This window comes from Eretmochelys imbricata, chromosome 1 (assembly GCF_965152235.1).
Source record: "Eretmochelys imbricata isolate rEreImb1 chromosome 1, rEreImb1.hap1, whole genome shotgun sequence".
NCBI lineage: Eukaryota > Metazoa > Chordata > Testudines > Cheloniidae > Eretmochelys > Eretmochelys imbricata.
Genome location: NC_135572.1, coordinates 356,361,468 through 356,385,646, shown reverse-complemented (window position 1 = coordinate 356,385,646; position 24,179 = coordinate 356,361,468). Strand labels below are relative to the sequence as shown.

Sequence of the window (24,179 nt, the reverse complement as noted above, 5' to 3'; positions counted from 1 at the left end):
AGTGACTGAACAAGCATTTCTCTGTGAAACTACTGCTTAGACAGTGGGGCAGATAGGGTTTCTAGCAAGGCGATAGACCTACTTCAAAGGATCCCCTTATAGAGACATAACTCTCGCATCTCATCTCATGAGAGCTCGTTGTTTCATCGATTTCAGAAATCTTTTTTTCTAGCTGTGGACTATGCTCTCTGTTTCGCGTGCTGTAGTGCAAATGTTTTCCTTGAGAACCGAGCTCGTCTCCGAACACACACACACACACACACACACACACACACACACTTCTAGGAGGCTCCTGAGCTGTTCCTCAAAACGCTCAAGGTCTTGGTCCAGTGAGTGGATTGGGGTGGAATTAGTTTCCGTTCCGAACATAGCAAGTCATTAGTCTACAAAAGCCAGGGCTGGCATGAGGGGGTAGCAAGCAGGGCAGTTGCCTTTGGCCCCATGCCACAGGGGCCCCAACAAAGCTACATTGCTCAGGCTTCGGCTTCAGCCCCCGGTGGCAGGGCGCAGGGCCCCGGGCTTCGGCCCCAGGCAGTGCGGCTTCTGTTTTCTGCTCTGGACCCCAGCGAGTCTAATTCTGGCTCTGCTTGGCAGACCCCCCTGAAACCTGCTCGTGGCCAGCTAGGGCACCCCAGACCTCTGGTTGAGAACCACTGGTCTAAACCATTCTTTACAGGATTCCTCTCAACTACCAGTTAGAGAGAGGTGAACTTTATAGTTAGATAGATCTTCTTTGTTCTGACATCTGACTTGTCCAGGCCACAGAGGGAATCTCACTGCTTTAATCTTCATTTCCTCTGTGTTAAAAGGGAAATAATAATGTCCCCCTCAAAGGGGTGGAATGGTGTTGAAAGTTAATTAATCCTCTATTAACAATAGTAGTATGACCTCCTCCAGCTGCCAATTTGTGGTTTGAGGAATAATACGTCACACTCTTCAGCATCTCCATCCAGACTTCCCAAATGCTTGATAGATGTGAATTAATTAAATCCTCTAATAGCCCTGTGAAGTCAAGTGCTATTGCCACCTAACGGAGACAATGAGACACGGACGAAACGACTCGCCCGAAGTCATAGGAGGTCAGTGGTGGGGCTGGACTAGATCTCACATTTGATTTAATGAGCCGCCTTCGCCAAGAGAGTGGACGTAGCTTGGGACTGTCTGGGTGAGGTTTGTTTGTGTTTAATAAGCAGTACTAATCCCTTGCATAATTATTGGTGGGTTACACACACTCAGCTCTTACCAGGCTGTGTTGTAAAAGAGGGTTTAGTCGATTTCAGTGGTGTTGGCAGTTTCAGAGCTGTGTGTAGCAGTGAGTCATGCAGCAGCAAAACACTTTAAAATGGATGGTTCATCTCTCCTGGGTTGCGGAGAGTAATAGGAGGATTTAGACCACGCTAGTGAAAAGCTTGCTGAGGTGTAGCTGCAAAACGTTCACCATGAGCGTCCTTTTGAAAATACCACTATAAAAGTCTCTCTTTGGCCTCTTCTGTACAATGCGCCTAAAATTAGGTGGTTAGATGGAAAATGTTCCTCTACTATCTCCAGACTAACTGCAACCTGTTGCAGCTTTTCCAGAAGTCCCATTAGGAGCTCACCTGCCTTCCATCAGGTTGCAGTGATCTTCCTGAAACCAAAACCTTGTTTTCCCAAGCATGAGCCATTCTTTTCAGGTGACAGATCCGAGGAACTGCTCCAGATTGAGGTGTCGATAGAAGTTTTGGAACACGTTGATAAATTTAACAGTAAGAAGTCGCCAGGACCAGCTGGTCTTCACCCAAGAGTTCTGAAGGAACTCAAATATGAAATTGCAGAACTACTAACTGTGGTGTGTAACCTATCACTTAATAAAGCCTCTGGACCAGATGGCTGACTGATAGATAATGTGATGCCCATTTTTTTTTTAAACTCTGAGGCGATCCTGGCAATTATGGGCCAGTAAGCCTAGTTTCAGTACCAAGCAAACTGGTTGAAACTATAGTAAAGAACAGAATTATCAGACCCATCTGAACACGGTATGTTGTTGAAGAGTCAGCATGGCATTTGTAAAGGGAAATCACGTCTCATCAATCTACTAGAATTCATTGAGCATGTCAACGAGCGTGGACGAGGATGATCTAGTGGACATAGTGTATTTGAACTTTCAGAAAGCCATTGGGAAGGTCTCTCTCCAAAGGCTCTTGAGCAAACTAAGCAGTCAAGGGATAAGAAGAAAGATCCTCTCGCAGATTAGTAACTGGTTTAAGATGGGAGACAGAGTAGGAATAAACGGTGAGTTTTCAAAATGAAGAGCTTCAAATAGCGGGGTCCCCCAGGGGTCTGTATTGGGACCAGCACTGTTCAACATACTTATAAATAATCTGGAAAAAGGGGTAAACAATGAGTTGGCAAAGTTTGCAGACAATATGGATATGTCTACACTGCAATTAAGAGTCTATGGCTGGACTGTGCTAGGTGTCTTGGGCTAAGGGGCTCAGGGTGACTGTTTGTTTAATTGTGGTGTAGACATTCAGGATTGGGCTGAAGCCCAGGCTCTAGGACCCTGCGAGGTGGGAGGGTCCCAGACAAGCCCGATCCCAAACAGCCCCGCAGCCTGAGCCAGCTGACATGGGCCAGCTGTGGGTGTCTAAATGCAGTGTACACATACTGTGTAAAATGACTCCGGCAGATTGCAGTGACTTACAAAGAGCTCTAACGAAACCTGGTGACTGGGCAACAAAATGGCAGATGAAATGCAATGCTGATAAATGCAAAGTAATGCGCTTAGGAAAACATGAACCCGACTATATATACAAAATGATGAGGCCTGAATTAGGGCATGTCTTCACTAGCAATGCAGCACTTGAACATGAAAGAGCTGTCCTAGTGGTATTAAAAAAAAAAAAAAAACAAACAAAACCCACCTCCATGAGGGGAATAGCTACCAGCTCTGGGAGCACTGTCTACACTGCCAGTTTATGGCACTGAAACTTGCAGCGCTTGGGGGGGTGTTTTTTCACCCCCCTGAGCGAGAAAGTTGCAGTGCTGTAAAGTGGCAGTGTAGACAAGGCCTTAGCTGTAACCACTCAAGAAAGAGATCTTGCAGCCATTGTGGATAGTTCTCTGAAAACATCTGCTCAATGTACAGCATCAGTCAAAAAAGATAAAAATGTTAGGAGCCATTGGGAAAAGGTTAGAGAATACAGAAAATATCATAATGCCACTGTATACATCCGTGATATGCCTGCACCTTGAATATGTGTGCAGTTCTGGTTGTTCCATCTCAAAAAGATATATGAGAATTAGGGCTGTCAAGCAATTAAAAAAATTAATCGTGATTAATCACACTGTTGATAATAGAATACTATTTATTTAAATATTTTTGGATGTTTTCTACATTTTCAAATGTATTAATTTCAATCACAACACAGAATAAAAAGTGTACAGTGCTCACTTTATATTTATTTTTGATTACAAGTATTTGCACTGTAAAAAAAAAAACAAAAGAAATACTATTTTTCAATTAATGTAATACAGGTACTGTAGTGCAGTCTCTATCATGAAAGTTGAACTTACAAATGTAGAATTAGGTACAAAAAAACTGCATTCAAAAATAAAACAATGTAAAATTTAGAGCCTGCAAGTCCACTCAGTCCTACCTCTTATTCAGCCAATCGCTAAGACAAACAAGTTTGTTTACACTTGCAGGAGATAATACTGCCCGCTTCTTGTTTACAATGTCACCTGAAAGTGAGAACAGGTGTTTGCATGGCACTGTTGTAGACGGCGTTGCAAGATATATATGCCAGATTTGCTAGAGATTCATATGTCCCTTCATGCTTCAACCACCATTCCAGGGGACATGCGTCCATGCTGATGACGGGTTCTGCTCGATAACCATCCAGAGCAGTGCAGACCGGCGCATGTTCATTTTCATCATCTGAGTCAGATCACACCAGCAGAAGGTTGATTTTCCTTTTTTGGTGATTCGAGTTGTGTAGTTTCCACATTGGAGTGTTGTTCTTTTAAGACTTCTGAAAGCATGCTCCACACTCTGTACAGATCAGATTTTGGAAGGCACTTCAGATTCTTAAACCTTGGGTCAGTTACAAATCTCACATTGGTACCACCTTTGTGTTTTGTGAAATCTACAGTGAAAGTGTTCTTAAAACGAACATGTGCTGGATCATCATCCAAGAGTGCTATAGTATGAAATATAAGGCAGAATGTGGGTAAAACAGAGCAGGGGACATACAATTGTCCCCCAAGGAGTTCAGTGACCAATTTAATTAACACATTCTTTTTTTTAATGAGGGTCATCAGCATGGAAGCATGTCCTCTGGAATGGTGGCTGTCAAGGTTCCTCCCCCACTCTGAACTCTAGGGTACAGATGTGGGGACCTGCATGAAAAACCTCCTAAGCTTATCTTTACCAGCTTAGGTCAAAACTTCCCCAAGGTACAAAATATTCCACCCGTTGTCCTTGGATTGGCCGCTACCACCACCAAACTAATACTGGTTACTGGGGAAGAGCTGTTTGGACGCGTCTTTCCCCCCAAAATACTTCCCAAAACCTTGCACCCCACTTCCTGGACCAGGTTTGGTAAAAAGCCTCACCAGTTTGCCTAGGTGACTACAGACCCAGACCCTTGGATCTTAAGAACAATGAACAATCCTCCCAACACTTGCACCCCCCCTTTCCTGGGAAATGTTGGATAAAAAGCCTCACCAATTTGCATAGGTGACCACAGACCCAAACCCTTGGATCTGAGAACAATGAAAAAGCATTCAGTTTTCTTACAAGAAGACTTTTAATAAAAATAGAAGTAAATAGAAATAAAGAAATTCCCCCTGTAAAATCAGGATGGTAGATATCTTACAGGGTAATTAGATTCAAAAACATAGAGAACCCCTCTAGGCAAAACCTTAAGTTACAAAAAAGATACACAGACAGAAATAGTTATTCTATTCAGCACAATTCTTTTCTCAGCCATTTAAAGAAATCATAATCTAACACATACCTAGCTAGCTTACTTACTAAAAGTTCTAAGACTCCATTCCTGGTCTATCCCCGGCAGAAACCAGCATATAGACAGACACACAGACCCTTTGTTTCTCTCCCTCCTCCCAGCTTTTGAAAGTATCTTGTCTCCTCATTGGTCATTTTGGTCAGGTGCCAGCGAGGTTACCTTTAGCTTCTTAACCCTTTACAGGTGAGAGGAGCTTTCCCCTGGCCAGGAGGGATTTCAAAGGGGTTTACCCTTCCCTTTATATTTATGACAGTGGCCAAAGCGTGAAGGGCCATATGATTGTTTAGCATATCTGGCAAGTAAATACCTTGCAATGCCAGCTACAAAATTGAATTGCAAATGCCTGTTTTCACTTTCTGATGACATTGTAAATAAGAGGGCAGCATTATCTCCTGTAAATGTAAATAAACTTTTGTCTTAGCGATTGGCTGAATAAGAAGTAGGACTGAGTGGACTTGTAGGGTCTGAATTTTTACATTGTTTTGTTTTTGACTGCAGATATGTAACAAAAAAATCTACATTTGTAAGCTGCACTTTCACAACAGATTGCACTACAGTACTTGTATGAGGTGAATTGGAAAATACTATTTCATTTATCATTTTTACAGTGCAAATATTTGTAAAAAAATAATATACACTTTGGTTTCAGTTACAAAACAATACAATATATATGAAAATGTAGAAATACATCCAAAATATTTAATAAATTTCAATTGGTATTCTATTGTTTAACAGTGCAGTTAAAATTGCAATTAATCACAATTAATTTTTTTAATCACGATTAATTTTTTTTTAGTTAATCGCGTGAGTTAACTGCAATTCATTGACAACCCTAATTAGAATTGGAGAGAGTACAGAAAGGGCAACACAAATGATTAGGGGTCTGGAACAACTTCCATGTGAGGAGAGATTTAAAAGACTGGGACTGTTCAGCTTATGGGGATTTTTAAGAGCAGCTTGGACAAACACCTTTCAGGGATGGTCTAATACTTGAGTGCAGGGGACTGGACTAGATGACCTTTTGAGCTTCCGGCCAGTTCTGTGATTCTATGAAACAGATGACTAAGGGGGTGATGGTATGATACAGGTCTATAAAATCATTAATGGTGTGGAGAGAGTGAGTAGGGAAGTCTTATTTACCCCTTCACATAACACAAGAACTAGGGATCACCCAATGAAATTAATAGTCAGCAGGCTTAAAACAAACACAAGGAAGTACTTCTTCACATAACACGCAGTCAGCTTGTGGAACTCATTGCTTTGGGATGTTGTGAAGGCCAAAAGTATAACCAGCTCAAAAAAGGATTAGATAAATTCATGGAGGATAGCAATTGATGGACCTGTAAGCCAAGATGGTCAGGGTTGCAAGCCCATGCTCTGAGTGTCCCTAAACCTCAGACTGCCAACAGCTGCAACTGGATGACAGGGATCACTTGAGAAATTGCCCTGTTCTGTTCATTCCCTCTGAAGCACCTGGTCCTGGCCACCTCTCAGAAAATGGGATACTGGGCCGGATGGACTGTTGGTCTGACGCAGTCTGGCCGTTACTATGTTCTCAGTCTTCCCTCTGAGTTGAATTTCATTATATAAACTCTTAGCTAGGGCAGCAAACACCACTGAAATGCAAGCACATTACTCGACTTGGTAGTAAGGAGCAGCGTCTCTTTACTGGCCCTTTTTTATTAATACCATCGAGCAGTTCTGTGGGACTCCGTCCGTAGAGCTTAAAGTACTTGAAACTGGGACAGAGAGACGTTATCTTGCCTAAGGTTGTGCAATGAGTGAACGGCAGAGGAAGGAATAGAATCCCGACTCCTATGTGTACAGTGTTATACACTGGGTAATTATGATTTTGTGGGAGGAACTAATTGAAGGATAGAAAAAACAGAAAATCCTTTACGGTCTCCCCTGCCTTCCTCACCCACTTTCTTGTGACCATCTGAGAACTTAACTCTCTATGGCAGTCACTTAGTGTACGTTGACATGGTGTGGGGGAACAAAACAACCATGTTAGTGAGTCACAGAGCTCAGGTCAACTGACTCGGTCGGGGTTGTGCTGCAGGGCTACAAATAGCAGTATAAACGTTCCATTTTTAGCCCCATAGTGTGAGCTTGAGTCAGTTGACCCAGTTGACTCACTGATGTGGGGTTTGGTTGGTTTGTTTCTTTGCTGTGTAGACATACCCGTAGTGCATCAACTTGTGTTGAAGCTGCAACATAGTTTATGAACCTGGAATAAGAGGCTTGTTTCATGTCCGATGAACAAATCCAGCCCCCTTGGGTGTAATCTGATTTGTCCTGTTGGTTCAATAATAAAAGTAATTGGCTCTGAGCCATGAGCCACTTCAACTCTTTGTTGACCATCAGCCTAACAAACCCTGCCAGCAACTTAGAGTTTCAGCAACATCCTGTATATACTCAAAGCAGCACTTATACTGATCAAGTGCTTGCCAATCTGGGGGGGGGGGGGGGGGTTTAAATAATGCCGGTTTGTAACCTGAACCGGGGAAATAATTTGCAGTGAATAATTTGAGTTTTTAAGATCTTTTTTTCCATTCACAAATTGTCTTTGAGCAAATTAAGGGTTTCTTGGTATTCATTATTCTCAACTATCCTGAATAACTTTTATAGTCCATGGTTAGACTATGCATCAGCGGCTTATGAGTATTGGATATTTGACTTGTGTTGGTTGGTTCCAATGGGCACATAAGTCATGTGATATGGCCCTACTGATTGAGTGCAACTGAGAAGCCAGTATGAGTGGATGTGATCAGACTTTTTTACTAGAATCATCATGGGAAGCAAATTTATTTAATATTTTAATCTGTTTATTTTGGCAGTTTCCCAAGGAAAAACTCTTTTAGGACAGGGTGCTGGTAAATACTGGCTTAAACCCGGTTTAAATCAGGAAGCTGGGAAAAATTGCATCAGTGTCCAGCAAGCATAGAACAATCTTTTCAAGCTTTGGATACTTCCATTCAAAACTGAAGAATAGGCTCAAACTATCCGTTACATGAGAGAGTTGGTCTTCTGCTTCAGAATGCTATCTGGCCAAATGGATCTGGACTGCTATCTGCAGCTCTGGGTGTTTCTAATTGCTTAATGCTGTCAAGCCTACAACGCTGCACTATTTGTCATTTTCCTATAACAGGGTGGATAAAAATCAGTTATTTAAAAAAAAAAAAATTGGATTATTTTATTTAAATCAGATTTTTTTGATAAAATGCTTTTTGAGTATCTAAACGTACTTTTAATTAAGATACATTATAGCTCAAAGATATCTCATCATGGACTAGGGATTATAAATTCTAATTCTATTGTATGAAACAATATATTCATGTAATATTTAAGAAAAGTTTTGTAGATGAGATCCAGAGGCTTCTCTATAGATTATTTAGGTTAATCTTTCTATCTACCCAATGGGACTCAGTGCTCAGTCTGGAAGGTACCATCAGAGACGCTTAGTTTTGCAGTTCTCAAACTGGATTTGTGTCTCCAGAGAGGTGAGAAATAACAGACCTCAACTCTATTGTCCCTCTGAAAATTTGTGTACACAGAGTCAATCCCTTACCTCTCTCTCAAAGTGCAAAGTTTTAAAAAGTTCAATGAATAGAAGATTGTTGGGGGTGGAATAGATCTGGACAAGGGGATGAAGTCTGGAGATAAAGGTGAGAAGCGAGGGACATATTCTTGTTTTGTTAAAATATTATATGTTTGCTGTTGAAGAAAAAAAACCAGAATACTTAATGTTGTTGTTTTTAGTTAAATAAAACAATTTAAATGTCTGTCTGGTGATATTCTCTTCCTAATACAGCATGGTAAGAAAATCCTCCAAATATTAATGATTAACCTGTTGAATTGGAGATAGTGCACCTCCCAGTGACTTCATAAATACCTGCTTCAGTTACCTTTGGTAAATGAAATAACCAATCATTCATTTTCTGATATAGCTGTAAAACTGATTAAACTTTTTAGATGAATCTATGATTTTAGTATGTAATTAAAATTAATTGTAATGTTGTGTGCATTAATGAAACAGTTTTTAAAATAGAAAATGCTTTAAACTGGGACTAACTAGTTTTCCCCAGGGTGGTAACCATCTCTGGTAAATACTATGCCATCCCTGATTTGTCTGGTTCTGTGTCTAGTTGTTCCTCCCCTTGAAGGTATCTAAGTCAGCATTGTGCTTCTCTGGTTATTTATTTGAGCTGTTCATTTATTTGAGCTGATATGTCCATCTGCTCCTTCCTTCAGAAGTCACTCTGTTTTTCTTTTTCTTTTAAACTATCACTTATTCCAGAAATGTAATGCATGTGGGTAGGAAATTAGCTAAGGGAGTGTCTTATAAGAAGTTTGCTTTCCACAACCTCAAGACTTTCTGTGCATGGCCTTGGTTTACTCACCTGTCGGGAGTATTCCAAGGTCTTTAAACCACAAAATGCAGAAGCCACTGGGCCAAAAAAATCTGCACCCTGTGTTTTGAGTTAAATAAAAGATGCTATCTCCTGGAGGTTTTGAGTTTATTTTTATCTATATAATGCAGATGTTATGTGTACGCGATCGTTGCTCATTTGATAAATGTGTATTTCAGAATAGGACCTCCACTGTGGAGGAGTCTCTGTTTTACTGCTACTTGGCTAGCTTCCAATCTGTGTGAACAAGTTCATAAAAATAGTGTGCAATATATACTTGCAACAGAGACCTGCGTTCCCAGGCATCCGATGTTCAGAAGACCGTGTGGATTGGTATTAGTGCCGGTTAACTAACACTTTTTTTAAAAAAAGGTGAAATTAAACCTGGGTTATAGCAGTATAGTTTTATTTACTTTATTCTTTCGAGGCTAACTCCAGTGTAGACTTCCCCTCTCCCTCCTCCACGTTTTCCTCCCAATCAGCTAAAAAGATAGTGATGTATGAAATTTAGCGTGGATTTAGGCTTTGTAAAAACAAGCATTTTACAAAACTGATGCCATTGGAAATGATTCCATGACTGTTTTTCAAAATTCCAGTAGAAAGCTTTTTGGAAGGGGGAAAAACATTCCCCTGTAGGTTTTTGCAACCCAAACACTAAGACGCCTATGAAATATACTAGAAACAGACTGTCCACAAAAGTGAAACTGGCTGGTTTCTTTTCAATGTCTAAACAGAGAGAAATGGAGAATGTAAACCGTATAAAGTGTGGGAAGTAAATATTGAAAATGCTTCTATTTTAATATGCTGCTAGTGGAAGTAAATACAGAGCTTTTAACCTGGTGAGTACCCCATTGAATTTTTAATTTGAGGGGGAGGCTTTTGTGTTTTCAGTCATTCAATCTGAACTCAGTGCAGATTGGAAGCAATGTGCCAGTCGCTCTTCCTGTGCGTGGGGAGGCTTTGTCCAGTAGAAAATAAGGCTGCACTTCCTTTCCTTACCCAACCAATCAGTGAGTCCCTAAAAGATGTGAATGTAGAAATAGATGTGTGGGGGTTATTTGTGGCATTTTAGAAACGAAATTCACACATGTTCGTTGCACAGTGCTGATATCTGTTTCATGCTTGTCTTTGTGCTAATGCAGTTACAGGTGTGTTAGGGTTCTTAAAGGGTCCTGTCTCTGTTGGTTTGTGTGTTTTGTTGTTTTTTGTGCAGAAGCGGAAAATACGGTTCACTGATATCTTCAGACATTGCGTCCTGTGTGTAGGTGGCTTTGAGGAGCCACAAGAATTTTTCCTCTTATCATTGTTCTCAACCTCTTATCTAAGGCAGCCTTTTTAGATGTGACTCCTCTCAGAATTAATTCTAAATCACACAGCTCTTATATATACCGCCAGCTCTTCCCCCTAGAACTGTGGATTGTACCAGTCCAGGGAGCGAGGCCTTGTTGGAAGATTGAATCTGTTTAGACACTTACATCATATCGTACAATGTGTAAGTGCTTCCCAAGTGTTTGAAATAGAGATAGCATTACCTCTCCCTCCCCAGCCTGTTGGAGAAATAATCTGATCAGTTTATTGGGTATGTGGGGGCAAGAGTGGGTATATTGTGTTTTTATAACACACGGAGGGAAAGCTGAGTTGAAGCGAGTTTTGAAAGCAGAGAGATCTGCTTTCTCTTTCATGGAAGTGACTGTGGTAGTTGAGGGCCAATTCCTGTGGAGAGTCAACTCGTGTGCCGCCCTTCTAATAGACTCCTTTGTTCAGGTGGAATGAAGCTCTCGTGGGAGGCCATGAATATGGAGGCAGAGGCCATCTCTGGCAGTTAGGACCGATCTCCTAGATGGCTTTGACTATCAGGCCTTGAAGTGGACGTGTATGCAGCAGGGAGCCAGTGCAGAGCGTGACGCGCCAGGGCGGTGGTGTTATGGCAACCTGTGTGTCTAAGCAGACAAATTATTGCCAACAAGTTGGCACTTCTGTGGGTGGATGTGGCTTCATTCCTAGATTTTGGTTGGAATAATACTGCCTGGAGATCATGAATGTGAATCGCCATAGCCAGGTCTGTGCGTGATTAGACGGTGCTATTTTTCTGACCAGTTAGAGAGAGAGGATGGCACTTGTTTTGCCACCTGCTTAGTTAGGCCTCAATGTGGTATGTGGCAGAAGGGGTTACTAATCTTCTGTCCTGTTTGCAATCTGATATTGTTCCCCCAATTTCAGACCTAAAAGTCGCAATTCTCCAACAAAAAAACTTCAAAAACAGACTCTGACGAGAAACTGCAGAATTGGAATGAATTTTGCAAACTGGACACCATTAAATTAGGCTAGAAACTGGGAGTGGATGGTTCATTACACAAAGTAAAACTATTTCCCCCTGCTAATTTTTTCCCTTGCTGTTACTCACGCCTTCCTGTCAACTGTCTGAAATGGGCCATCCTGATTATCACTGCAAAAGTTTTTTTTTCTCCTGCTGATAATAGCTCACCTTCATTGATTAGTCTCATTACAGTTGGTATGGCAACAGCCATTTTTTCATGTTCTCTATGTATATATATCTTCCTACAGTATTTTCCACTGCATTCATCCGATGAAGTGGGTTTTAGCCCACGAAAGCTTATGCCCAAATAAATTGGTTAGTCTTGAAGGTGCCGCAAGGACTCCTCAGGTTTTTTTGCTGACACAGACTAACATGGTGTTCCCCTAATGTATTTACAAACTAGAAAGTGAAACTGATTTGAAATAAGTCTATTTTCATTGTCAGAGCTGATTTACTCGGCAGACTACTAGTAACCAGTTGAATAGTAAATTAGATTTCACTTCTGTTGTTCGAAGGTGTTAAGTTTGCTAAGGTAGTCTTTTTTTAAATTTATGAATTTTAATCTGGCAGCTCATTAAAACTGAGAGAGGGTATTGCCTCTTTGCAAGCAGTATTACATCTTTGTGTGAGTATGGTCTCTCAGTTCTCCAGTCCCCTTATTTACCCGTGTCTCTTGTTACAGCCACGTAAATCTCATATTTCACGTTGTTGCTAGATGTCACGCTTCAAATGGTTTATTGTTTTATCTGTCTGTGGAAGCTGGTTCTTTGAGACAAAGCCTATTGGGTGTGGATCTTTAGAACCTACGGATGAGGAGTCTGAAGCTTTAAGGCTCCCTTTCTGCACTGTACGTCCTCCCTTAGTTCTCAACCCTTACTATGTCTGTTGTAAAATACTGACCCCAGTATGACAAAGGTACTTGCAGGGACCAAACAAAAATCTTCTACACAAGCAAGATTATGTATAACTCTTAAAAGATTTATTGAAGAAACCAGACCTGTAGCCAGTCTTAACCGTGATAGGTGCAAATTTAACCAATTATTTGAGCTTTGCATGTAAGACTAAAGAACTTTATCTTAACCCTTAACCTCTCTGTTTTGACAAGGCTATTTTAGAGTCTTACATTACGAAGCCATCTTATTTTTTTAATAAACTTCCTTTCATTTAAAGTAATTCCAAAGGGTGTTCTAAACAGTTCAGACACCGTGCTGGGCTTGGTTTTTCCGAACTGAATAGAACAAGAAAGATCTCTCTCTCTCTGGTGATGAAGACTGCCTCTGAGTAGGATACTGCAGATGTTAAACAACAATGCTGTAGAATAGTTTGGGCCAGAGAATGTTGTTACCTTTTTGAAACTCAGTGGGAACTTATGGAGTCAGAATGTAACTTCCCACATTATTTGGTTAGGATACCTGGGTTACCATGATCACGAAAGTGGGAGAACCCGGGGCTTCTCATATAACCCTATGGACAGGCCCGTTCGTTCCTACAGCTGGACGTGTCCTTGGGAGTCTAGTCAGGAGCAGAGCGTACATGTAGGTGAGGGGGAATGCTGAGTCTTTATCATCACAGCTTCAAAGCAGAGTGCATCTGTAACTTGCTACATGGTCCCTCCTCGGGATGCGTCTTCATCCTTCCTGAAACCCACTCGAGAGAGCATCCACCATCTGAAGACAGGAGCTAGGACCACTTAGGACAGTCCTGCTTCCACTTAATAATGACTCCATTGCAGTGATATGCCACTCTCTGTCGCCAATCTGACTGTAACCTATAGAAAGCTCCCAGTTCCTGTGGCCTCAGAGATTGAATGGTTAAAGTTGGAACCCAAACAGCCACTGCATTTTGGTGATTTCCACTATCTCCCCTGGAACTACTTCGGCCGTCATGTGCCGGGGACATCATCAACTCACATTTTTTCAGACTGACTAAATTTTAAAAAGTCCAGTTCCTGATACAGCATCTTCTGTGTCCCGAGTTACTTTTAAAAAAAAAAAATCCATTACGGTTTTTATACAAGGATTTCCTGCTCTTTTCTTTATACGGGCCTGTGACAGAGTGGGAGTAGCCGTACGAGTGTGTGAGAACTGCTTGCAAAGGGTGGGAGAGCAGGCCCTGTGACAGAGGGTCTCTTTAGTTAAATCACTTTCTCCCTAGCGCTGACTGTACAGTTGGTTTAGTGCAGTTCACAAAGTAAACAAAGGAGGTGGACGCTTTTGCTGGTTGCAGCGTTCTGAAATGTTTGTTGCGGCTATTGCAGATAGAAAATTGTGATCTCCCCCTTTCCCCCCCAAGTTGATGGTGTCCGTTTAAGGTCTTCCCTCACCCCTTCTGCTGTTGCATAGTTACATTTCAGTTTTGTTTCTGATCTTGCTACAGTGTTTCTAAAAGTCTCTGTTAATTTTCTAGTATGAAAAATATTTTAACTTGTATTGCCTGGAATCCCAGCAAACCTGCTGAGATCGATCTCCTGGATGGAGCCTGCTGTGAAGGGTTTATATAATTTCTAGATATACTGGAGTTAATTCAGGCCACGAAAATGCCTCATTTTAGCCCATGTCTGGGCTGTTGGGACTGAGTTGGAAACCTTTCCAAACACTAAAATTGTAACAATTGTGTTAGACTGTGAACTTGTCTGTACAGTTAAACTGTCAATCATGCAGTAAGTTCTGCAGCCTTTGTGCTATGGGCCACGAGCTAAGACCTTCTCATGACCCACTCCCAGCATCTCAATCCCTCCCACTACGCAGTTCTCAATATATTTAATTCTGCAGATGACCGAGAAGGGCTCTGCTGACCATTGGTGATCTGTAGACTGCAGTTGGTATGTCCCTTACTATAGATTGATTACCTTGGAGTCTGGTGTGATTAGTCTAAAATTATTTCAACTCTCCTTGTCCAAATTGGGCTGGGAGGTCCAGCTAGCTTACAGCTATGTCTGTAAACACTGGTCAAGCATGATTTTGTTAGAACCATTTTGGAACATGTTTTGCTGCTTCAAACAGTGGGCAAGGCCTTTCGTGTAATGAGGCTTTGGTGATAGCTGGGTTTATGAGAGAGAATGCCTTTAGTAGATTTTTGTCACAGATGTACATAGCAGCTGGAAAAGAGGGACTGAAAGATGAACTTTCAGACAGCAAAGACATCTGGTTTAAGGGAGGCAGCACCTGAGAGGTCCATAAATCTCCTCCAAAATCACTAGTAATTGATTCAGGCCTGTTCAGTTCCCTTTGAAAATGAGCCCCTGCGGGATGCATGAGCATGTCCACCTTGGATGCAGTCTGCCTTCTGAAGGTGTGTTGGACTTTGGTCTCAGGAGCAGTGCCCTGCCTGCGATGGCTGCAGTGGCACTGGACATGAAAGCCTCCAGAGCAAATGCCAGTTTGGTGTTTGAGACAAAGATCATTTGGGCAAGTGCACTATGCATGCAAAGGGAGGGGGGACCTGCATTTAGAATGAAATCCAGTCCTGCAGAGTAACTGCTCTATGAAGAACTTTTCTTAAATCTACAAAATCCAGAGAAGTCAAAGCAAAGGGTGAAACTGTCCTTAACTCACCTTGTGTCTAGATATTGCAGCTAATCAGGGCATGTAAGTTTCCCCCCGCTGTCTCCTTTAGGCACCAAGGGGTGAATTTGAAGAAGTTTCAGTATTAACTCCTAATTTCCAGGTGCTTCTGGGTTTAAATCTTTATTTTATTTTTGATGCATATTTCCTTTGTTCTGGTATTTAAAGCAAAGGGGATATAGGAGCTGAACAGAACCCTATTTGTTCGTAACTGTGCCCAAAGTAATATCTTGGGACTCCTTTAACAAGCTGAATTTTTTTTTGATTTGCCATTAGTCTCATGTCTGTGTATTGTTGTGCACATTCAGAAAGCATGCAGCTGCTGCATGTGTATTGCTTTCTGGGCCAAAATGCCTTTGAAATATATCAACATGTTTAATATTTAGGTTATAGTCTCGGGAGCTGGTGCCTTGTCTTCCTTCCTTACTGTAAAGCGCCCAGAATTATCCTTGCTGTATCCAAATTAGATCTTGCTTTGCTCAAGACTACAGAAGTCCGTGCCAACCAGTTGAGTTCTAATCTCGGCCCGAACATAGATTTGTGGCCTTGGGAAAGTCACTCCATTTGTTTTCTCCCCTATGAAATATAGTGGCCTGCCCTCATTTGGTATCTGCAGCAGATCACTGAATCACACGAGGGAACAGGATGACCGGTAACTGAAGCTCCTATCTGTAATGTATTGGAGGAAAAGCTGTGTTTCCCCAGGGGACTTCAATCTGGGTGCCAGTACTAAAACATTCTAGGGATTTCTAAACCTTCTGCATAAAGGTTTTCTAATTCAAAAAGTTTTGCATCCAACACAAGGGAATTCTGTATTAGACTTCAGCTTGGCAGTAAAGAAAAAATGATCACAGACCCAAAAGTTGGTGGTTTAGGCACAAATGATCATTTTTCATTAAAGACTTGGATAATGGAGTGCAGAGTATGCTTATAAAATTTGCAGATGACACCAAGCAGGGAAGGGTTTCTAGCTCCTTGGAGGACAGGATTAGAATTGAAAAATGAACTTGAAAAATTAGAGAATTGGTCTGAAGTCAACAAGAGGAAATTCAATCAAGACAAGTCCAAAGTGCTACACGTAGGAAGGAAAAATCAACTGCACAACTACAAAATCAGGAATAACTGGGCCAGTGGTTCTCAACTAGGGATATGCAGAGGTCTTCCAGGGAGTACATCAACTCATCTAGATATTTGCCTAGTTTTACAACAGGCTACATAAAAAGCACTAGTGAAGTCAGTAACAACTAAAATTTCATACAGACAATGACTTGTTTATACTGCTGTATCTAGGATACGTTGAAGTGTAAGTACAGTATTTATATTCCATTGATTTATTTTATAATTCTGTGGTAAAATGAGAAGGTAAGCAATTTTTCAGTAAGTGTCCTGAGACACTTTTTTGTATTTTTATGGCTGATTTTGTAAGCATGTAGTTTTTAAGCAAAGTGAAACTTGTGGTTCACAAGACATATCAGACTCCTGAAAGGGGTGCAGTAGTCTGGAAAGGTTGAGAGCCACTGGGCTAGGTGACAGGACAGCAGAAAAGGATTGGGGGAGGGGTTATAGCGGATCACAAATCGAATTTGAGTCAGCCATATGGTGCAGTTATGCAAAAAGCTAATATTCTGGGATGCATTAACAGAAGTGTTCTATGCGGGACTCGGGAGGCAATTGTCCTGCTCTACTTGGTGCTGGTGAGCCTGCAACCAGAGTGCTGTGTCCAGTTCTGGGTGCCACACTTTAAGAAAAGTGAGGACCAATTGGAGAGAGTCCAGAGCAGAGCAACAAAAAGTTTAGAAAACCTGACCTATGAGGGAAGGTTAAAAAAAAGGGGCCATGTTTAGTTTTGAGAAAAGAAGGCCCAGAGGGGACTAAGTAAGTTTTTGAATACGTCAAAGGCTGCTACAAAAGGGCCGGGGATCAGTTTTCTCCATATCTGCTGATGGCAGGACAAGAAGTAATGGGCTTAATCTGCAGCAAGGGAGATTTTAGGAAAAACTTTCTCGCTAGAAGGATATTAAGCTCTGGAGTAGGCTTCCAAGGGAGGTTGTGGATTCCACATCACTTGAGGTTTTTAAGAACAGGTTAGAAAAATATTTGTTCGGAAATACAGGAATGGTCTAAGCTAGGTGTACTGGGTCCTGCCAGCGACTGGATTGGATGGCCTCTGGAGGTCCCTTCCAGTCCTACATTTCTGTGATTGTGTCTTGATTACATTTGTAATATGTGACTAGAATAAAATCCAAACTGGCAATATATATACTTAGTGCATTAAAAGGGCCAGTTTCACAAAACAGAAAACAGTTGAGCCAGATCAGTTGTTGGAAAGACTTTAAACAGAAAAATGTGAATGATAACTGGGAACTGTAGAAGAACATTTTAATGGATGCCTAAAAAGCCACAACTGAGAGAGAAGGTTTCTCTGGCTAAACAACCAATCCAGTTTAGTGGGGAAGTGAAAGCAACTACAAACAACAAAACATATAAAAATGGAAGAAAGGGGAAGTTGATAGTGATAATGAATATAAATCAGAAGCTAGTGATTGTAGAAAATTGATAAGGGAAACAGAAGGGCACAAGGAGAAACGTATAGCCAGCAGAGTTAAGGAAAATCAGTTTTCTTAAAAAGTATGTTAGGAACAAAAGGAATAAATACAATGGTCTATCAGAAATGATAGAATTGTCAATGAAGAAAAAGGCACAAGTGTTGGATGCATTTTTGTTCTGTATTGGGAATGCAAAAAGCTGTGCGGTTCGTATTAAACACAATATGTGCAAACCGTTTTCAGATTTTTTTTTTTTTTGGAGTGCTTCTGGCGTGAGATTTCAGCTGCCACGCCTTACTGCGAAGGGAATGCGTATAGCTGAAACAAACATCTTGGAATGAGGTCTGCAGTTACGTTGTGTCAGGTGCATCCTGAAATGAAGGCTCAGGCCTGGTCTACACTTAAAAATTAGGTCGACCTAGCTATACGTCACTCAGGGCTGTGAAAGATTTTGCTCCCTGAGCACCGTAGTTAGGTCGACCTAACCCCCTGTGTAGCCACGGCTAGGTCCATTGAAGAATTCTTCTGTCAACCTAGCTACCGCCTCTCGGAGAGACAGATGACCTACATCCATGGGAAAGCCCCTTCTGTCAGTGTAGGGAGTGTCTACATTATGGCAGCACAGCTGCGGCGTAGATATGGCCTGTGTTCCTTCAGGCACCCATGGGGGTGGGTCCTGAGTGTAACCACACTTCGTGAAGTCGAAATGTATTTGTGATGACAATGTCCTAATTCCCCACTGGGTTCTCAAGCGTTGTTCTGTAGGAGAGCTGCACAGAAAACTTGTGCCTGCTGACCAGAATGCTCACGCTTTATAAGATGTTACAATGGGAAACCATACTTTGCCCTTGTTGAAGCTCACATAGACATCTCGCTAGGGGTTAGGCTCCCAGGTTTGAACGATGATGGGTTTGTAGACTAAAGACAATTCTGACTTCAGATGCTGTGTGAGAGAGATGTGGAGAATGCGAGTTGAGCGTGGGGTGCTTGGAGGGGAAACGAGTTCTGCTCCCAGGTGCAGGGGTTACTGTAGCGTAGTCCTGTATGCGAACGTAAAGAGTGCGGTAAAACAGAACCGTGTCAAGCAGCAGGCATCCCGCTGCTGCTGAGGTAGAGCTGCACGCTGATCCAACGCAGCACAGTGCTCCGGGCACAGGTCTGGAAGGCTTTTTGGGACGTGTGTGGCTCCTCGGATGGGGCGGCGGAGAGAGCAGTCTGCCCAGGGCATAGTGAGCAGCAGTGTCTCATGCAGTGTGCAACATCAGAGTGGAGTTTGGGGCTTGGGGGGAAATGGGGAAAGGGTTGCACTTCCACCTTGTGCCCGTTTTACAGCCCTCCCAGCACACTGGATTTGTTATAGGGACGTAACGAGAAGGGGCAGTTCTACTGTTACTGCATGCTGGCAAAGAGTGATCTCTCTGTGTTAGAGGAGAGAGTGCATTTGGAGCTCAGATACCACGCTAACTAAACAGAGAAAGTTGTAGGTCTGATTTTCATCTCTCACTCTGGAATGATGATAACCTAACCTAGGTTTTGTGTGTTTTAAGGCTTGACAGGACCATTAGATCATCTAGTCTGACCTCTTGTACGTCACAAGTCCTACTCACCGCTTTTCTGCTTATACATCGAAGTATCGCACGGCCCTTTGCACCACAGCATTGTACCTGGAGCTCATGTTGAGTTGCTTGTCTACTGTGATTCCTAGACCCTTTTCATATTGGTTCCTCCCCGGGAACCATTCTGTAGCTGTGGCTTATGTTCCTGGTTCCTAGATGCGTCGCTTTGCACTTGGCTCAGCTGTATTAGAACACAGTTTGTCTCAGAGGGCCCAGCTTACTGGGATGTCAGGATCGCTCTGTAAGACTGCCCTGGCCACCTCATTATTTGCTAATCTGGCTGTTTTTGTCATTGGAGTGTGAGCTGCATTCCAGTCTCGTTCGCAGATCTAAGAGCTAATTGCAGAATGATTATTACTAAAATATTTTCGTGTAATTTCTGTTCCCTCTCTCTCTCCCCTGACCCCATGAAATGACTTCATTTAGCTATCAACAGCTCAGGTGCGGTTCTTAGTCATTTGTGAAGGTCCAGGAAATGTGTTGTAAGGCCCAGCTGGGATCCTGAAGCTGGTCTGGAAAGTCCCAGGTGACTGCAGCTTCAGGCTGTATGGTGAATGGTGCTGATGGTGAATGGCTAGCATGTCTTGTGCTGCTGAACTGTAATTTGTCACACATCTGGCAATGAACGCCGTTTTAGAACAGGAGTGGAAGTGCAGTAAGCATTGCATGTGTAAACCAAGGTCCACTGGCAAAGCTGACTCTCCTTTTAATCACCAAAGTAGCCGCCTTACTGGAAATACTAAGCAATTCCCATGTCAGGTGTATGATTTGCTCTTTTACCTTGAGGTGAAGTTGGTTCATGTTGTGCTTGAGCCTGGCATCTCTGTGTAACCAGCCTCTGCTAAGTGACTGACACTTTTGACAGCAACACCTTCAGAAGGGAGTACCCAGTTCAACACTTCTGGTGATAGTCTTGCTAAGAACAAGGGAGTTGTAATTGCAGGAATTCTTGGTTCTTCCTTTTGCAGACTTGATGCTTAAACTTGTGGAAAGTCCATTTTGTTCGAAAAACCCTGCCAATTAATGTTTAGCTAATCTGAGTTCTATTCCATGTCTTTCTCTGCTTGATGGCAATGTTCCAATTTGCCTTTAGGTTCATGCGTGGGAGATCTCAGACCAGTTGCTACAGATCCGGCAGGATGTAGAATCATGCTACTTCGCAGCGCAGACCATGAAGATGAAGATTCAGACGTCGTTCTATGAACTCCCCACAGACTCGCATGCTTCATTGCGGGACTCTTTACTGTCCCACATCCAGAACTTGAAAGATCTGTCACCGGTCATTGTAACTCAGGTAAGCTGTGTGTTACTCCTGGTGTGGGGGAGGAAAAGGAGCATTTCTCAAGGCAGTTGCATACCACCTTCCGTAATAAAGGATGAATAATTCAGTGCCTTAATTAGATATGCATTGTGGACACGTTGTAACATTTACACCACTGCCCCCTCAAATCCATTCTGTGCAATAATTGCTGCCTTGTTTAGGAGAAAGGGCAAGAAATAGATGCTGCAAGTCATGTTTAATCATAACTAAAGTTTTTCACTGCTGGCTTTCAGAAATCCAGCATTCATGCTCCCTGGCTCTTCTTCATTTAGCGTGGAGCAGGAAAAACGGAGAAAAGGAAAATCAATGCCCTTTAGACCCAGTCAGAGCAGTATCTCCATTTATAGGCTCAGCTTAGTTTATTTTTTGTCCGATGATGAATTCAGCAGTGATTCAATATGTTAATACATTATTTTACCCCTTTCTGTGCTGCTTTGGGAGAGTGATGGGCGGAGCTGCTATGCAAGGATCTTTTCCCTGCTCAGCTATGAAAACAACATTGAATTACCCATCAGAACACCCTCAGAGACTGGAAGGTCTCTGACGTGAGGTGCTACCATTTCCCCAGGCCTGTGTTCATCTTAGATATTGAACTAATTATTCCTTCATGCCGTCAACTTAGCTCTCCTGCATGACACTGCAGAGCACTTGTCACTACATCCCTATGAAGTCCAAATCAACCTTGCTACCTGTTGGTCCTCGATCAGCCTGCAGGGTCTGATCATGCACTGGTTGAAGTCAATGGGAATTTTGCATTTGACTTCTGTGCAGGCAAGGTTGGGCCTGGATGAAAATTGTTTATAGCAGAGGAACTGTACCTGGCTTCAGTTCCAAATTAAATGCAAATAACCTCACAGTGCTGCCAAGGAGACTGGCTAAGTTTCTAGGGAACAGTGTGTATGATGCAGCCTCCACTAGCCAACCTGAGAGAAGGTTTGCAGCCATGGAGAAGATGGTTGGCCATCTGGATCAGATACTGCAGTTTGCAAGTGGGTGGGAGAGTGCTGGCCTCAGTCTGACAGGTGAGTTGAAGGCCCTATGACCCCTCAGCCTGAAGGAAATGAGACTGTTACCTGTGACTAAATGATGTGCCCAGCAAAAGTCACGCAGCCCCTTCTGTCCTGGTGGAGTGGTGCATTGGTTATGAGTATTCTGTTGCTGCTTACACACTAGAGAAATAGTACTGTGGCTCGTGGCTACTGAGTCCTGTGAGATTCCCATGAGATTGGAGGGGTCTGGCTTTCCTTCACAGAGGGTTTGACTTCTCCCATCTTCTCCCAGTGTTGCTGAACAGAAACTGGATGTTTTTCCCCCTATCTAGCCGCACAAATTGGACACTCCATGTTTTTAGCACTGGTCTTAGACTTGTTCTTTTTTCCCCCCTCCCCCACATTTTAGCTGGCATTAGCCATAGCAGATCTCGCCCTACAAATGGCTTCTTGGAAGGGCTGTGTACAGACACTGGTGGAAAAGTAAGTATTTGTTTTATATCATTAAGCTTTATAGAAATATTAAACCTACAAATCACTCCACTCCTACAAGACTTAGCCTACAGGAATGCGAAAAGAAAGGTAATGATCTGAAAGCACAATTGCACTTGTGTGCACTGATACAAAAGAGTCGAAAAAGTGCTAGAAAATAACCTTTTCGTGACTGATAGTTTAAGTAGCTCCTGATTCCAATTGAATTATAGTCGTGAAGTGTTCTAGGTGAGGCGAGTGGCAAGTCAGTTTATAGACATATCTGTGATTGAAGCCGTGCGTGCTTTTTTGGGGCTGCGGTCTAAGTCTTCCTCAGCTCCATTTCTGTATTACTTTACAATCCCTTTCTCGCGCGCATAGCTGGCGTATCCTTCTGGTTTAGGGTTGATCAGGAGTCTCAAGCCAGTCAATGCTGCATCTTCACGGGTTGCAACTGTAGCTAGTTAGTGTCGTGAGACATTCCTTTCGCTTCTTGCTAGGGCTGAGTACTGTCACTGAGCAACTGGAGCTCAAAGCAGGATCCACGTCCAGCAATGCTTGTCACTGCATGAGGCCAGCACGTACCCAGGGCGCTGTCGTGAAATGGTGCAGGTGCTGTGCGAAGTTTCCACTCGACAAAACCACTGCAATGTGAAATGGAGATTGCATGACGTCATTGTTGGCGGCGTGTGCGTGTGATAGGACTTAACTGCTTGTATTTGTAGAACAAGAGTTTTTTGTCATCCTCCTTGACAGGCACTTCCGACTATGGTAGGAGAACTAAACCCCAAACCGGGGTCGGTAATGCTCATTTATTTCATAGCCTAACGTTTGCTTTTGACATGAATCCAGACCATGTGTTTTCGGACAACTCTGTCCAGAATCTCTTCCAGTGAGATTCCTCTCCTCTCCCACTGTGGTGTTAAAAGTGCTTAGACGCTCCTGGAGTTCGATATTGTGCATGTTGGCGAGCCCCTTTCTTCTCCATGCCATTTCACCTCTTTTCCACTCTGTCTGCTTCAGGTACAGTAACGACGTGACATCACTGCCGTTTCTGCTGGAGATCCTCACGGTGCTGCCAGAGGAGGTTAATAGCCGATCTTTGCGCATTGGAGCCAACCGCCGTACTGAAATCATTGAAGACCTGGCTTATTACTCCAGTACAGTGATCTCCCTTCTAGTAAGTAGATCACCTGGAATGCAGGCATGTGACAAATCAGCCTGCTCGGGTGAGACTATTTCAGATCTAGCCTGGGTTGGAAGTGATCAGGAAGCTATCAGGGCTCCTAACAGCGCCAGTATGAAACTAGTCGCTCTCTCCAGTCCCTAGCGGATGAGAGTCAAGCAAAAAAGCACAGCTGGCCCCCAGCTGTAAGCAGTAGGCCAAGGAATGAGTTTGGTCATGGAGACTTAACTACCCCTCCAGCTAGTTTCTCCAGGTCAGGATTGAGACACGTTAGCGAGGGGCAGTGTGGGGAGGAAACTTGCCCTGCCACTCTTTGTTCTGTGCTTAAAGGCCTTCAGCCTCCTGGGCTGTCAGTCTAGCAGCTCTCACTGGCACTAAATGCGTTTAGACATAAGGCCTACTTGAATCGTGGCTGAGCTGTGGACAAGCCATGGAAAATCATGGAAAAGTAATAATGTCCATTGTTTTTTCCGCTGTCGGCCACCTATGGGGTCTGCAATACCGTGAATTAAGTAGGGCCTTATTTATAGATTATAAAAAGATGAGGGATCTCAGACCATTCACTTACCTTATTTTAATATAAAAGGAGACTGGCAGAGAGAAACTTTAAAGTAATTCTAGAATAAGAGGTATTGATTTGTCAGAATAAGCACTTTAGGATTTACAGCTACCTAAAGGACATCTTATGTATCTTATTTTTACCATGAGTTCTTTCTTGACTTACCCATGCCCTTCGTGCAATGCCTTGA

General features: G+C 42.7%; 1 protein-coding gene across 1 annotated transcript in view; it reads left to right on the top strand.

Annotated features, from left to right (window-relative positions):
• The window catches only part of TNPO3 (transportin 3), an 82,631-nt gene that overhangs the window by 13,605 nt on the left and 44,847 nt on the right, over positions 1-24,179 (top strand). Inside the window, exons 2-4 of the mRNA XM_077837661.1 lie at positions 20,557-20,757; positions 22,183-22,256; positions 23,268-23,424. Of these exons, the coding sequence (XP_077693787.1) occupies positions 20,557-20,757; positions 22,183-22,256; positions 23,268-23,424 (432 nt within the window). The remainder of the gene's footprint in view (positions 1-20,556; positions 20,758-22,182; positions 22,257-23,267; positions 23,425-24,179) is intronic.